The sequence below is a fragment of the Eucyclogobius newberryi genome, unplaced genomic scaffold, assembly GCF_026437365.1.
Source record: "Eucyclogobius newberryi isolate DKJ021-1_F unplaced genomic scaffold, fEucNew1.0.hap1 SCAF_122, whole genome shotgun sequence".
In the NCBI taxonomy this organism is placed as follows: Eukaryota; Metazoa; Chordata; class Actinopteri; order Gobiiformes; family Gobiidae; genus Eucyclogobius; species Eucyclogobius newberryi.
Genome location: NW_027315749.1, coordinates 133,534 through 151,132, shown reverse-complemented (window position 1 = coordinate 151,132; position 17,599 = coordinate 133,534). Strand labels below are relative to the sequence as shown.

Sequence of the window (17,599 nt, the reverse complement as noted above, 5' to 3'; positions counted from 1 at the left end):
AGGAACATAAACAGGTGTGAACACAGAGGACAGAATATTGCATTGATGTAGTGAATTGATAAAAAATGAAACCAAATCCAAAAGGCACTCAACTAAAATTACGCTACCCAGAACCTGGGTCCCAGGTGATTTCAAGTTAACACTTCCACTCACGCACACCCATGCCCACCCGTCCCCTCTTCCGGAGGTGCTCACAAACTGTTTCCTATAGCAGCAAAAAAAATGTCGTAAAATGTGATTTCCGGATTTTATTTTCTCTCACAGTGAAATTGCACCAATGATTAAAATGTCAGTCTCCTCCATAATTTCTAAGTTGAAGAAATTGCAAAATCGCTAGATGTTCAAATACTTCTATTTCTCACTGTATGTGGGTCAAACGATTTTTTTAAAGCTAGATTCTGCAGCAGTGGAGTCTCTGGAAGTCTCTCCAATGTGCTTTTCAACAAACACTGAACACAGCCACATCTGTGGCAGGATAGCCTGCAGGCCCTGATAGGCAAATTGATCTAGACATAGCTCCTCCATAAATTGCTCCAGGTTGCTGTGTTGCTCCCATGGCTCAATGGTTGCTCCACATGGCTCCTCAGTCCAGGTATATTAGCTTTAGTACCATTTGAATGAGATAACCCTGTATGAAATTTAATGAGTGTCAATATTTAGTGTGACGCGGTGCTACCATTGGCCCGCCGCTGGTGTGTGACCTCCTCAATGTATGGCGTGCTGTTTGCCGGACGGCTACCTGCGGCATAAAGCCTCGCTGTCCAACCTCTAACTGAGCCGTGTGTTACACCCATCTTGTTTCAGGTTTGTGGCCTGCTTTGGCTAAGACCCTAGTGAAGTTCTACCAGTGTGGTCTGACATTTCTTGTTCTGTAGATGCCCTGGAGAGGATCCGATCTTCTTCTTCTTGTTACAGGATCTGATCCTGTAATAAGTGATTGCGAGTCTACTTCTCATCCAAAAGTCAGCAGTTAGTAGTAGAAGCAGAATATACTACAGTCACAAGTTTACATTTTGGATTATTTTATAAGGTAAATGGAGCCATTTCGTTCTGAACTATAAAAATCACACATTTTACCTCCTATAGAGTCATTGCAAAGCGGTCAAAAAATGTCATCACAATCTAGTCATGTATAACCTTTATAAATACTTTTGAAAAGAAAATTGTGACTGTTGTGTATAACAGTCACAATTGTGACTGTTATACCCGGAGATCGTCACGTTATCCCGGCGCAATACTGACCTAACCTAATACTGATGTGCAATTCTGTCATATGTGCAATTGCTGTTGGAATTCATGTGCAATTCATGTGCTGTCGTGACACATATTCATGTGCAATTACTGTCGGGATCACATGCAATGGTATTTATTTATTTGTCTATGGTAGTTTTTATTTATTTATAGGAGATCTTCTACTGAAAGTGTTTTTCAGACTTCCTATAAGTGATCTGTTCTTGTGGATCTGTATCTTCCTGCGTTGCACCAATGAAATTTCCCCATGTGGGACAATAAAGGAATATCTTATCTTATCTTATCTTATCTTAACACATAAATAACATAGTATCAGATATTTTTAATCAGATCTGTGATGACAGATTATTGAAATTTTTGGACTTTGCTTTTTGAGCCTTTGTAGATGTGTGCATCAGGAAGTTAAAGGCTTGGGTAGTTGTCATATACTTCGACCACAAGAAGACCGAAAAACCTCACCAGCAACTGGGGACTTCCATTTAAAAAAAAAACATATCACAAGTTAGTTTGTAAATATGTGATTTATTGGTGGCACTGTGATGAAGTGGCACTGTGATGAAGTGGCACTGTGATGAAGTTCCTCAGATGGTAAACCTGTTTTTTTTTCTTTTGAATCTTGAATCATATATTGGTTCAATTATTCTTGTTCTAAGCAAGATGACAGCCAAGGCTGAGATTGTCTTGTTTTTGACTTTGCAAAAATACAGCAATGTATTTGCAAAGAGAGTGGTACATGCTGAGGTTGACTTCAGCCTTTCAGAGTAATCTCTGTAGAAAAAGCACAGATACATCTTGACCTTTAGAGTCAGGCCACAAAGACCGCAGTCTGAGTTGGCTCATGTTGACGGCGGCGATGATAACTCTACTCTACAGCAACTGCGAGTTCTGCTGTGAGGAGGTTCTACAGCAGAATTTCCACTTTCATGACCTTTAGTTCAGCCTGGCGCTTGTGGCTGCAGCGTTGTGTGGTATTCTAAATTGACATTGAAAATGTTTTATAATATAACATGTCAAAACTCATGGTGTGGCATTAAAATATATGACCAAGGCAAAAAGGCTGAAACCTTATCTAATAAAAACGTTTTAACATCTGAAACCATGTGTGAGAGCCATGCTTTGTTTGAACATTTAGTGTATCTGCCCTGTAGCTGCATTTCAAGTACATTTTTGGGGTGTGATACACACAGCTCACGTACACCAGGCTCCAAGTGCAGCCGGCGTGTTGTGAGTTTGAATCCCGACTCTGACAATTCACTGCATGTCCTCCCTCCTCTTTCATCCCCATTTCACACTGTCCTTTCCTGTCTAATAAAGCCTTTAAGCCATAAAAAAGGAAATGAATAGCGTTATCTAGCACTTACATTAAATTTGTAATCTAGGCATATGTTGCTCTGTAACTACTCATACTTGAGTAAAATGTTGGTTCCTCTTCTAATTGTCAGTGTAAAAAAAGTTATGTTGACCTTATTAAATGATAATTAGAACATTTCTTTTCTTTTAAAATGTCATATTTTGAGCATTATTTAATTCAATTAAATTTATTTTTGTAACGGCCACAATCACAACAACAGTTGCCTCAGAGGGCGACAGTGAATTTGTGTTGTTGCTGTTCTTGTTGTTTTGTCTTTCCAATTACATTAAATTATAGCCTAAATCATGTTGCTTCCAGTTACACTTAGGCTATATTCATAATTCATATTACTTTCATAGTAGTTTCCCCAAATATGTTTTACTCTTACTTGATAATAGTAACATTATTGTGAATGAACTTTACTATTACTTGAGTACATATTTTGGCTTGCTCTACAACATGTTCTCAGTTTTTGTAATTATTACTTTGTATGGTGATATAGACATTGTGGTAAATCAAGTCAAGTGAAAGTTTGTGAAGAAACTTTGACAATTAAATGCTGAAAACTACAGGAAGTAATGCGGAAGTAAGTAACAGAATACCAAAGTAAGTAACAGAATACCAAAGTAAGTAACAGAATACCAAAGTAAGTAACAGAATGCCACCTCTGTCGTCAAAAATGCAGAGAAAATTAGCACGCCAGTGACAGTTTAAACAATCATTTAACAAAATCAACGTGTTGTCAGGTGTAATTATTTGTCAAATCATAACGATTACGCGATTTAAATGGACTTTGGCCCTTGTTTACAATCTGGTTGCTAAGTAATAGTTGTGTAATTATCTATGTCATATTCATATTTGGCCATGTCAAATCAGGAAGTAACATTATAAACGTCACCAAAATTGCCAAATTGGAGGAATTAGGCAAAATATTTGGTAAAATCTTAAATATAATCATATTCCCGTTGTTTTACGGAAACGTGCAGTCTAGTGTGTCATATAGATTTTAATCTTCCCCATCTCTGAAAATGTATTGCTCTCAGCCAAACAAACTGTTAATTGTTTTCTATTTGTAATGACTTTTTTCTGATAATTGAATAGATCCATGTGAACGTAAACAGATGCTTGCGCCTTATGTCCACTGTGTGGCGCCACTTCAACAGTTGTGTGTTACTGAGCGCTCAAAGGATGACGGGAAAATTTCAACCCGGAAATGTCTTTCTTCGCATGTGATGCAGCTGCAGCGTCAAAAGGTAATAGTTTATCGTTTACATCGAAGACACTAAGATTAACTGCCGTGTTAGAGACTATTAGAATGGTTTGTGTGATGTTCAGACGTTTTTTTGTCTCTTCCTTCTGTCCTCAGGGATCAGACAACATGCTGCACTAAGTCATCCATCTGCAGCTCGGCAAAGCTCATTTACAAACATGGTGAGGCTTAAAATGCTTACTTATAGATGATATCAAAGTTTGCTCTGACATGTGTTTGTGTAGCAATATGTTACTACATATTATAAACTGGATACATGCAAAACATTTGCACATTTCAACTCTGTGGACGCGTTTGTGTGGCAGGAGGACGTAAACACTGTGATGTCGTGGTTCTCCAGTCCTGTGTACAGCCGCTACTGGCAGCACTACGAGCGGGCCATGGGCTGGCACCAGAGACACAGGAGGGCCTACCACAAGGCCCTAGAGGCTGCCTACGGCCCAGGCCTCTACTCTCAGCACTGTCCCAGCAGCCAGGCCCGCTACACGGACTGGGAGGCAGGAGAGGGACATGGTGAAGAAGAGGAGGTGGAGGAGGAGGAAGAAAAAGAGGGGAGTTGCTCGGACAGTGACATCGAGTGTGATGTCAGTAACATGGCGATCAGCGAGGAGCTCCGGCAGTATTTTGCCCAGACAGAGAGGCACAGAGAGGAGCTGAGTAAGAACATTCACTGTCTGCTACCACATGTAGTAAATACACTGTCATCTTCCATACATACATACATACATACATACATACATACATACATACATACATACATACATACATACATACATACATACATACATACATACATACATACATACAGCTGTGCAAATGTGTGCATTTTGTATGATCAGATTTTTGGTGTTCATGAAAACGTGCCATTGTGTTAGATTGTTGAAGTGTCATGTAAACGGTTGCATCTGATGTGAGATATGGTTGATTTCTTTCTGAATGCTCACAAAGGTTTTGACAGGGAAAATTGTTTAAAAAATATTTGTATATAATTATTATTTTATTATTATTAACTGTCAAGTGGTGACAATCACATTTATCCTGAGCATGTAAACACACCAGAAATCGGATCTAATTATTATCAAATGATTCTAGTTATCAGAGTCTTTCTGGCCATGTAAATGTACTCTGTGTTGTGAGAAAGTTTCATTTGGTTGTTTGCTTATCTCCAGCTGTGATGGGTGAGGGTGCCCCCCTGCTGCTGCAGTAATGCATGTGTCCTGTGTTACAGAGCTGCAGCAGCAGATGGAAGAGCAGCAGCAGGACTATGTGCCTGCTGACCAGGACCTGCATGGCTCCTCCTACAGTAGCACCGTGGCCCCTCCCAACGAGCGTCCTGGTGAGAGACGCGCCGCTGAAATGAAGAAACTGTATGGGGAAAATGCCTCTAAAATCATGGCCATGGAGACCGCCATGCAGCTCACTTTTGATAGAAACCGTGACCTGAAACAGCCCAAGTTCTGGCCTGTGATCCCTTTGAAGCTGTGACCACTGCAGAGTACAGTCTGGAGGAGCCGCACTGCTGTGCTTGACTGTGACAAACGCTCTAACAGAACACAATCTCACAAAATATTAAACAATGAGCTGAACTTGTGCTTCACCAGAGCAGACCTCTCTTTTGCTCCTGAGGAACACTAAACGTTGAGTTTTGAATTACTTAGTTGTGGCTCTAAATGCAACCTGTAAATCCTTTATCTCTTTAATTTGCCCAGCAGCTCTGATGCGTCATGCCTCCTCTTGAGTCGTGTCAACTCTGGTTAGCCATACACAAACTCCTCTCCTCTTTGATGCAGACATGAAACGTGTCTCCTGCATGGCTGCACACTGTACTTGACGTCTGCAAAGATCCTATAACTGATTGGCTTCATTTTAAATAATGTTCTCTGACAATTAATGTGGATTAAATAGCTTGTTTTTACATGATTCACTGCTCTGTTTTGTCAAACTTTTTCACATTTTTTTTAATTTAGTTAGTTTTTTCCAATAAAAATATATACGTGTTTACCTTTCTACTTTTGTTTCTATACGTTTTGCTTTTACATGAACACTTTTTGTGCATAATGATTGTTGAACTAATGGTGTGATATTTCCAGCCTGGATCAGTACATCTTTCCTCCCTCCACACTGTGATCCCAAAACGGGACGTCCACTCCAGTTGTGTGCCTCTTGAACCCCCTCCCCCCTCCCTTCTATACAGAGAAACTTATGCACAGCTCAGGAGGTGTGCATTCACGTATTGTCCTGGGGCTGACGAATACATTCCCTCTTCAAAATGGGTAAGTTCAGTTTTCTTTTGCCAATTCACTACGTTTATTAAGAGGTCCAGTAACTGAGTTGGTGAAACACTTTGGAGCTTGTTTCTTGTTTGTGTGGATGCTGCTGTTGTCGTGGTTGGTTGAACATTGGTGTAGGTCGCTCTAATGTGCACACGCTGCTAATCACTTTAAAGGCTTAACCAAATGGAACCTCCAGCCTGTCAACTTTCACCGCATTACTTCAAGTTTGTTGCGTCTATCGGTTGTATTAGCGCGACAATCCCCATAAAATCTGTAAATGAATGTAGAGTAACAAATATAGCTCCATTGTATGACTTATTAATTGAGCTGGACTGGATTGAAAGCTTTTACACCTCGCAGCTGAGCGGGGCAGATATTTTAAATATTCAGTGATGATTCGATACTATTTCTTTGACTTGAATTTGTGGTGTTACAGTTTTGCTTAGTAAAATTTGTAATTTCTTAGCATGTATTCCAGCATACTTGTGTATAAAAGGGCAAGCAATATTGACAAAAAATATTGTCAATATTTTTCTGCATTCTCAGTAACAATATTTTAACTCTTTCCAATGCAAAAAATGTGAATGAGTATAAAATGATGACTCAAAATGCAGATATATCACTTTATATTCTTGTTTGGAAGATTACACTACTAAACATTCTATTTTTATTGTCAATTTGTAGATTTAACTATAGACCATATACTTGATATTCTGATTTTGTGTGATTAATTTTACTATGTACTGCCCACCACTAATTACAAAGTGTTATGTTTTGCTTATTCAACATTCATTTGACTATCAGTCTTTTCCAGCAACCAAACTCAGAAGAAAAGCTTTTGCACATGTGTTAATTCTTAAGTTCTGGCACAAGCTGCTCATTGTCTCCCTGACCTAAAAACGGTAGCTTTCCAAAAACCTCCAAGGGTCAAAGATTCTTTTACCTTCTTTACATTGGTCCTCTGCAGTTCTTTGTCTACCGCTCTCCACATCTGTTTCCAATACGCTGGCTGTTTATCGCCCACAGCCTGGTGAGAGACTGACAACACACAGGATGTAGCCACGTGACATGATTTACTAGAAAAGTGGGCCGCAGGAGGGCGTCATAAACTTCTTTTCATTTGGAGATTTGGCCTGCGACTCTTGTCTAATCTTTGTCAGCACTGTCGTTTCATCTGCAGTTCTTGTCACATCTCCACACAGTGCTGCTCCTCTTCTTCAGTCCCATCTCTGTGCCCCCTGTGCAGTCTCATCTGCTCGGGGCATAATGCAGTGGTAACCAGAAGAGTAAAATATAAGCATTGTTTTCCCAGGTAAATAATCAAAACGTGCACTTTTTTATTTTTTGTGTCTAACAACTTAACCAAAAGTTAGGTTTTAAAGTGCTCATGAATGTTTCTGCTGTACTGGTAATGAGACAACTTAATTAGATAAGACAAACTTGACATTTCAGAATCAGAAAAGGTTTATTGCCATTGTGAATGAATACAGTTTGCAAAAGGAACTTGTCTCGACGTTAAGGTGCAACATGAATAAATAATAAAAGCAACGTCAATAGTGTCGAATATGACATGCAAAAATTAAGAATTTACAAATAAATGAATGTAAAGAAAGTAAACTAAGTAAACTCTGTATGTAGATATTTACACAAAAATGTACAGATGGACGGAAATAGTGCAGAAAGTGAATAGTACTGGTTGAATAATTGTTAACGTGACAGGTGTTGTGAAGCGTAAATGAGTCCAACGGCAGAGGGAAAGAAACGGTTCTTGTGGGGTGGGAGGTTCTGCTCTCCCCTCAGGCTGCCTCCTGCCTGAGGGGAGTGGCTCAAATGACTTCATGACTACAGACGTCAGCGCCACAGGTCTGTAGTCATTAAGTCCAGTGATCCAGGGACGTGTTAAAAATGTCTGTGAAGATGGGGGTCAGTTCTTCGGCACAGTGTCTCAGGGTGGCGGCAGAAACACCGTCTGGACCAGCAGATTTCCAAAAGAGCCTGCACTGAGAGTGGTGGGCTGAAGTGTCCACAGTTGGGGAGGGGAGCGGCCTCGAACCTGGAGTAAGTGTTAAGCTTCTCTGCCAGTTTTTGGTCATCTGCAGCGTGGAGGGCTTTTGGTTTGTACTTGGCGGGAAGCCGGAGCCCTCTCCACACAGGGTTGTTGTCAGAACTGCTGCGCCACACGTGTATTGTACTGTGATCTAGCTCTCGACACCTCCCTGCTAAATCCATACTTCACATCTTAGTAGTGCTCTCTGTCACTAGCCCTGTGCGCTGCCTCCTTCTGCTCCCTCAGTTTTGGTGTGAGCCAGGGTTTGTCATTATTGAAAATGACTGGTGTGTGATTGTATAATGCTGTCCTCACAAAATTGAATGTATGACGTTGCAGTGTCCGTGTACTCAAACTATCCGTGGCAGCTCTGAAAACCTGCAGTCTGTAATGTCCAAACACACACGTAGCTCCTCCACTGCCTCACTGGTCCACTTAAAAGTCCTCACTACATGTTTGGAGAGCTTCAGCCTCTGTCTGTACACGGGAAAGGCATTGCTGAGGGTTGTGTAACGGTGGTGAAGCGTGTTCTGCGCTCTGGTCGGGATTTAACACAATTTAAGAATAAATATGCCATGCCTCTGTGTCAGAGTGGATGGCACATATACCAGATCCATGAGCAGCCGGTCACAACGACGTGAGTTTGATTCCGGCTCTGACAATTGCTGAGTTCTCCCTCATCCCCATTCCACACGACACTGTCCCGTCCAATAAACCCTGCGGGACAAAATATCCCTTAAAAAAGAAGAAAAAATTTACCAGTATTATAAAACTTTTCACACCAAGTACGACCCAAGATGCTACACTTGGCTTTTCGAGTACGCCCTAATCTACGCCCAGACTATATCATATCATTTATCAGATCAATTTGGCTAAACATGCTCTAAAATGAGACCATGGATAAGGTCGTTCTAAATAATGATTTGAAGTCAAAGTAGGGCAAAATGTGCATGGATTTGCCTCCAAGTTGAGAAATAATCAAACTGCAAAGGGCATCTGAGAAACGCTGAACAAGTCGTGCTTTTCTCTCCGACCCCGGAGCAGAAACCCCAGATCTGCTGTTTTGACATTTATGCAAGTGCAAATGTTAAAATCACTTCTTCTAAATCTTAAGTTGCTCAATATTTAGAAAACCTGAAAGCATTTTCTGTATTGCATAAATACATCCACACACACTTTGAACAGTGTAGGTGGGCGGTAGAACAAGATAAACAAGATTTATCAGTAAAAAAAAGTAATGAGTGTGAACTGTTCTTGTGAGGGACTGGTTCTCTTCAGCTCAGAGCGCCGCAGCCCTTTAGACACAAGATAAGTTATGGATAAGATCAAATAAGTGTTTTTAAATAGTGTTTGACTAAAGAAATTACATATTTTTCATATTACATTTACTAATTGCACTGTATTCAAAGTTTTGGGATCTAGAATTGCTTTGCTTCCATGGTCATGACCTTGTCCTGCCTGGAATGTTGCAATTATTATTATTTACAGCTATTTCAATATTTATTTTTAATAAAACCTTAAATATACATGTTTACTGTGAGCGCTTTTGCATCTCCACATATAATATGTAAGATGGCCTGGTGTAGAGATGCAGTACGTTTTAATGCCATACTGTGTGGGCGAAAGTTACATAGTGCACCTTTAAGAATAACTGTAGTATTGTTACAGAGCACTATTGCCTACTACCCCAGTCCACCCACTCCTCTATCCAGATCCGTTCCTGTTCGCCTTTTCCTTCCTGCTGCATGTGAGCATCGGAGCCCGTCAACTACTTGTCATCGAGCCCGCACAGATAGGACCTGTTGCCGTGGAAACCCCTACGCCGCACATGCTCCTGCTCCCGCGCCTCATCCTACACGCTCCTGAAATAGCGTGCTTCTGTGCGTTTTTCTCTTTCTAAAGTGGGCTGGCACAGACCCTTTGCCACCCACCTACCCAACATCTCCTCTTTCATTCTGACTCACACACACAGGCGTACAGTAGCTCGCAGGTGCAGCCACTCCTCTCACATGACGGACCAGAGGGGGAGGTGTATGTGTGTGTGTCTGTGGTGTGTGTCTGTGGTACTACGATAACATCATGAGGAGCAGACTAGTGCAAATCTGGGCCAACGGGATTAGCGTTAGATAAATCGCTGTGAGGGGGAATGTGTGCGTGTGTGTATTTTTGTGTTTGTTCCCTCCTAACATATTATTGTAAATAAGTTCAGAGAATTTGAAATAGATTTGGACAATTTTCTGGCTTCATTGTCCATCCTAAAATGGCGAATAAAAGCAAGTTTGGACATATTGTAGTGGTGTGTCAGGGAGTGAAGAGACGGACAGTGCTGGGCCTTTTTTTTTCTTTTTTGCATAGATTTGCATTGTAGTTTGTGTTGGATCTCTTGTTAGGCTAAGAATGGACATTGTTTGAGTAAGGTATTATATTTGCATTAAAATAATCATTCATTCAGAAATAAATTCAGTACAAGAGAAGTACATTTTATGGACAAAATGTAGGGCAGTAGGAATACACTTAACATTTACAGCTCCCCTAGGTCTATAATGTGCTTTTATTTGTTTGTGTTGGGCACAAGATTAACCTTTGTGAGCCTCGGTTGATTCGGTCCAGGGATGAGGGAGGAGAAGCGTCTCCTTGGCGACCGTCAGATGAGGGCGGGGAGAGATGGGGGAGAGGAAAGTGGGTCATCATCGTCACAGCCTCAGATTAAGAGCTAGAATTTCAGCAACAGCATATTCAGAAATCATCAAAACTGGAATGATGGTTAAAAAAAAAGAGTGTGTTTTCAGGAGAGAGAGAGAGGGAAAGGGATTTTGGGCTTGTCAAAGGTTTTGCTTGTAAAGGTATTGAGAAGCCAGTTAAAAAGGGCAGGATTACAGTGATACAGCAGCGGGAGACGTGTAATTCTGTGTAAAGACTTGTTGACTGGGTTCCACAAGTGACAGTGATAAAATAATCTAGTATACAGATGTTTTAAGTGTTGTTTAGGCTAAAACAATGCTGCCATTTAGCTTTGTATATAAGAATGTAGAATAATAAATTGCTGAAGGATAATTGTTGATTGTTTTTGCGGCAGAAATATGCAGAATCATGTCCCCTTCTAGTACAACTACTGTAAGTGTGTCCCATTCATTGTGGCCTGGACTAGAAGCCTGTACAAGCCATTCAATGGATATAGCCTCGGCCTGTTCTTTCCCAAGGCAGGGCCAGCAGATATAGTGTTGGTCCCAACGAGGTCAGTCTGGGTATCGGGGCTCGGATTGTGAGAGCTGGTGTCTGCAGGAGACAAAGGCCGAGTGATGTCCCAGGGCATAGAGTCACAGAACCACTTACGAGGTCAATCATGAAGAGACTGAAGATGAAGCAGGGGCAGCAAGGACAACGTAGTCTACTGTAGGTCCTCTTCATTCTCCCACAACTACTTTTATTTTTATCGCTGGCATCAGATTTCAATTTCTTATTTTGTAGTATTGTAGCAAAATCAAAGGCTTTTTTTAAGAAGACGTAAAACAAAGTTAATAGACCTAAAATCAGTCAAAAGTCATATTTCCAAACATCGGAAGGGAAGTGTCTTGCTCAAAGACACGACAGCACGCACTTGTAGGAGTTGAACCAGGTTAGTGGTGTAGCACGGCGCTTTTGCCAACCCAAACTAAATAAAATGTTTGTAACGCTGTTGTGATTGAAATATTTGTTTTTAAGAAGGTGGAATTGAACTAAGATACCAATTATTTTCAATTAATTTTCTCAACAAGACTTCAAGACCAGCTCAACATAATATATTAGCTTATCCTATTGGGGATTTGATTTCTTGCTGAGGTAGGGAAATTCTGAATTAAGGAAACGTTTTATTTAGAATTTGTAAAGTGTCAAACATTTTCAAATGTAAATGGGTAAATAAGTGGTCCTCCCCAGTTTCGTTTCACCATCTGAAAATAGCTCTTCTAAAAAATGTATGCATGTGAATATTAATGATGTGCCGAAGGGACTGACAGAGCTGTGAACTAGACCCATTTAAAGGCCTATTTACCTCCTTTTGTTGTGTGAAAATCGAGTAGCCCAGCTTTAAATTACACATGTCACAGACTGTCTCTCATTATCCACTTCAGAATATTATCTTATCAATGATCTTTTTTGCATGCATGTACAAAACTCAGCAGCTGCTGTGGGGGTAACGTTGACCCTGATACGATGTAGTCAGCCCCTCTTCACAACTCCCTTGTTAATTCACTTTTCTGTTACTTCTTCTGGCTGCTGGCACGGTCCCTATCACAAGAACTTTCCTAGGAAGTGATAGCATCGCTGAAGATATGAATCAGTGCGGCAACAGCCTACCGGCACACTGACACTGCATCTCCATGGCAACAGGCGAACCAGCCAGTACTATGTGACCGTGAGCTTGTTGCAAAATCAATTAGGTATTTTTTTCTTTCATGAGACTCCTGCGCCTCCTCCAGTCTTAATCTAAATTCTGATGACAGGAAGCAGCGGCCATGCCATCCTTACTGTAGGCGACCCCATTTTGATGGCACTTTTTTCTCTGCACATTGGTGTAATGAGTCAAGACAGCCATTAGACACATTGCTTTGCTTTTAATCTTTTCCAAGTGTTGTGTGCAGGCAGATGAAAATTGTGTAGTTGATGACTGAAGTTCCCATACGAAAATATAGCTGAAAGGACTTCTGTAACTTAAAATAATTTGGCGTTTAGTGAGCTGGTCTTTACTGTCATATCCTTGGGCAAGACCTGTACAGGGACTAAAACTAGAACAAACCAAGAACTAATTGGGAATTTTCAATGCAAAATAATACACCGTAAACACAAATATGATCATTAGTTGAGAAAATCAAGGAATCCTTACTTAACTGTCCCAACAATGCTTTACTTCAGCATTGTTATTAAAATACATTTTCACTAACACATTTCCACTTAATTTTACTCATAATAGCTGTGTATCCTTCATTTTTAATACGTACATGCTCAGTTGAGTTGGCGACTAAATTCACTTCCTGAAATGCGTCTGGACAAGTCCAGTTTGAATGAAGCTGTGGGATTTAGCAGAGCATTGTCTTCAAAAGTCATTTGGTAAGTAACTGTAACTGTAACTGTATGTATTACACACATATTGAAATAATTGTACAACATTTTTTGTGTGTGTTTGAATGTTTGTATTTTTGCAAATATTTGTAGTATATAGTTTGGCAAAATGGCTTTTGAATTTGTGGTTAGTTTCTCAACCTTTTTCCAATAAAATGTACATTAACAAGTTATTTTGACACTGTTAGATCTTTCTGTTGTATGACCAGGCAAGAATTGTGCATTTCAAATGTGAACTTGTGTGTGTTTATTTTACTATGGTAATGACCTTTTAAACTACTTTATAAATGACTAAACTGTGAATTTGCAAAGTCCTGTCCCGAGTCCCGTCTCAGGTCCTGTCCCAGTCTTGTCCCAGTACTGTCCTCGTGTCTCATTGTAAGTGCAGCAATTTTTTGCAGCTGCAATTTAAGTGCTTTGGTTGTTTTGTGATTGTTCAGGAGAATATCACTCTGGTCACTGTCTGAAGAGCCCTGGACCTTCATCCTCTCACCTGTTGCTGCTTTGTGGACATTACACCTGATGAAGACTCTCCACAGGCCCATGCAGAGGAGTTGGATCTCATCTATGTTCTGGACACTCGACCTGGGACTATACGGACTGAGCTCAGGGCAACTTCAGTTTTCTGGGTTTATTTTCTGTACAGACTCTGGTGCGTGATCCTCATTTGTTAAGTTTGATCATTTGTCTATTGATTTGGACTAAAACGGTATTGTTAGACTAACAAGTGATTTACAAAAATAAAGATCTTTATGCAAATAACATGTTTTTTGCATTATTGTACAGTAAATACATAGTAATGTTTTCAATAGTAATAAAAGAAAGCAATTAGAGCATAGTTGAGGACATGTAAACTTTACTTGGAAGTACTGCAGAATGGTAGTTCTTCTTTTTGTGTAACCAATACAGAATTGTATCAAATGTAAGTATAACTGTTCCTCTAAACAGAAGAGTAAAGGAAGGTACACCCTTACTCTTTTCTCTGAAGCAATTTTACTTGATTTAGTTATGGCAATATGTTTGTACATTTTTTTTAGTAGCCTTTACATAAAATCTTAGTGTATCATGTGGTCTCATAGTACTGATTTAGTCAAAGACCATTCGAAAACTATTCAGGAAAGGTCACATTTTGTCCCAGTAGTACCAACTAGTATCTGGGTACTGAATTTTTATAACAATTTAAACATTTTGTGATTCACTTGAACTTTAGTGTACCATTTGCAAAGGGTAGCCAATTTATTATTGGTTTATCTTGTACCTTATTGCATCATCTACACTAGTAAATGACTTAGCCAGTGGTGCCTTCAAAGACATCTGGGCTTTAAGATGGAGGGCCAAAGTCCAAGAATGTTTGTTTGTGTCAGGGGTGATGCTGGAGACTGCCAGGGAGCACTGTATCTCATCTGGTGGACAAGGCCTTAATCTGAGTGACCCAGCAGGGATTAGGGGGGCTCTAGAGAGGGGAGAGGGGACTTGAAATGCACCCTTCATGGCTGACAGTTGAAACTATTACCCTGTGTCACAATAAATGTCCATAATCAAAAATATAGATGCAAGAAAGGCAACACTATTTTAGATAAAATCATTTACCAGTGGAACTTTCGCACTTCCACACAAGCAGTTCCAGTTTATGGTAATTTTGAAGTACCGTAAGTTTTTGAATGCTTTACCAAAAATCACAAGTTTAAACATTATACAGTAGTTGCACAATTTTACCATAATGGAAAAAAAGAAAAAGAAACAATTCTCCTTTTTTTATATAACAATTGCTTATACTCTGGTGAGATACAAAAAAGATACAAAAAAGAAGACTTTGAGCTTCAAAGTATATCTTACACTTCCAAATATTACACTGCAAAGAGTATTAACCCCTGAACTAGATGGTGTCCGGTTTAAACCTTTTGTGGCCACAGATGTCCTGATAATCAAATCCACCATCTCAAAAATGTTCTCTTCTGCTGTTTGACCTTCTAGGCTAGATGCTTCTTTGTGATAAATCAAATGGATAAGTTCTATTAAGGGGATAAGATTGCAATCACCAACTTTCTCACAACTTAATCATTACTCTCTCACGATGGCTCTTTTCTGTTTGTAATTTTGAAGTCTAATGTTTTCTGATGATGGTAAAACAATTTACTGTAATTACAGCTTCTATTTAAGGATGTCATAATATCACATATTAGTGTCACCTGTATTGTGAGAAGAAACATCATGTCACATTTAATGATCTTTCACGATTATTGACACCAAAGAGAACGGTAAATAAAAAAAATCATTCACATGGTCTAAAAGGGCAATGTCTAATTAATCTATGTGACCAGCTCATTGATATGAAATGTTCTGAATGATAAAGTTGTGTTATTTTGACAGCTAAAATGGTACATTGCATTTATGTTTACGTTTTGTGAATATAGATTCAATTGAAATGACTTACTTTTTACTCTGTTCTTTTACTATTAACCAAATAATCTTGACATTCCTTCCTCTATGTAAGATATATAGTCGACATGTTCCCGACCGGGTTGTTCTTGCCTCTCTCGAGCCCCAGTATCTCAAATTTTTCCCCCCTCAAAACCAGTGGCACGTCAAAAAGTCAGTGAAATATCTGACCCGGTAACGGCATATGGCTCACATCCAGTCTTAATTACAGCCCTGGGGGGATAACCACTCTGCTAAACATCCACCGTGTCAAACTGCAGTGTCTAATGTCAGGGGGTGCTGGGGTCACCTTTGTTTCCTGCTACGGGATTTGTGCGGGGGGGGGGGGCTGGGCTTTGTCTCCAACCAGTGCCACATTGGTCTTAAACTAAGAGGATTCTCAACAGATGGCCGCCATTGTTTTGGGGTTTATTATATCAAAATGAGGTGAATGGTGGCACTAGTTAAACACCTATTTCCACAGATTTGGCCTGGTGTGTATTTTGAGTCGTCATTGGTTTATTGATCTTGGCCCAATCAGCTCGTTTTATGCGAGACAAAGAGTTGACAGCGTCTTGATCAGTACTGCGTCATGATTGGTCAAAGCTGAGCCAATTAGTTTAGATCAATTAAATAAAGCTGGGGTCAGACTTTAAGCTTGTTGTATTGTCCATCTCATGACTTCTTCTAAATCGGTTTGTATTTTGACCATGTAAACTGTGCAGCATATGTTGATTATGGTATATTAATCCAAAAAGGATTAACAACTTGGTAAAAGCATGTTTTACTTGTTGCTTGTGTGGGCTATGTGGCGCTTCTCTTGAATAGCAGTGATGATAGTGAGGCTCAAATGATCACGTGGGTGGGAAAACCAAAAACCACTATGGCTGCCACAATCGCTCTTTCATCTCGCACACATCTCAACAAATTTCTACTCTGTATCTTCTTTCCACGTCTCTCTTCTTCGCCAGATGGAGAGGGGGTTGCTAAATGTGTGTGTGGCAGCCTCTCGTGAGTGTGCATATTTACATTGCAGCACATTTTGTTCGTCTGGCTGGTAAACAGGTCATTTTGAACCCCAAACATAAGGGGGGGATCTAGCAGGGTGGCAAGGGAGATGCAACAGTTTGAGGCAACTAAATTACTATTACTTGGGTAAAGGTTCTGTATATTTAATGTTAGGGACCCATTTATCAAATGTTTTTCTTCTGTCATGCCCTTTCAGACAGTTTTTCACTGCAGAAGTATTCTTGACCACACAATATTCATAATTGATTCATAATTAATCACTAATACACAATACAATATCAGATTATTGTTAAAGCCCTTATTTTTAATGATTTTAATTGGCTCTTTTTGCCTTTTTTTCTACTATAAATGATATAGTCCTACTCTAGATTCACATCTTGCATATGTTTTTTACATCACACACTGTCTAAAGTCCATCTCAGCCGATCACTCAAACAACTGTTTCTTTTGTGCGTTGAATCTTTCTAAATACACTGACCAGCCAAGTAAAGGTTGAAATACAGTGACTGGAGGCTTCCAGAGAAAGAAGATTTACAAAAACCGAAATTGTGTATTGTTTTTGAATTATGTATTGTATGCATTTTGATTCTATAATGCGCTGTCTTTGTTATATAATGTCTTGTCGTAGGTGTTTCAAAGTAACATTACAATTATGAAAATACGACCAAAATTATTTGCCACAGTCGTCTAACTGTTGCATCCATAACTCACAGCCGACATCTTCTGCGTGCATGTTGTCCCCCCCTTTGCACCAAACGCACAAAACAATGCAAATCGACCAAGCTTTGTGCAGAAGCCTCCCAAACCCATTTTCAAAAGTAGAGCGTTGTCCACATCAGAGGCGTGAGTGAAGAGAGGAAGAG

The 17,599-nt window shown here is 39.9% G+C and overlaps 1 protein-coding gene across 1 annotated transcript; it reads left to right on the top strand.

The window, feature by feature from the left end:
- The first annotated feature begins 3,802 nt into the window (after positions 1-3,802).
- On the top strand, positions 3,803-5,758 carry gemin8 (gem (nuclear organelle) associated protein 8). The gene is made up of 4 exons (XM_072442012.1): positions 3,803-3,855; positions 3,969-4,033; positions 4,178-4,529; positions 5,101-5,758. Exons 1-4 carry the CDS (start codon positions 3,816-3,818, stop codon positions 5,355-5,357), a joined length of 714 nt encoding a protein of 237 aa, XP_072298113.1. The 5' UTR covers positions 3,803-3,815; the 3' UTR covers positions 5,358-5,758.
- The last annotated feature ends 11,841 nt before the right edge of the window (positions 5,759-17,599 follow it).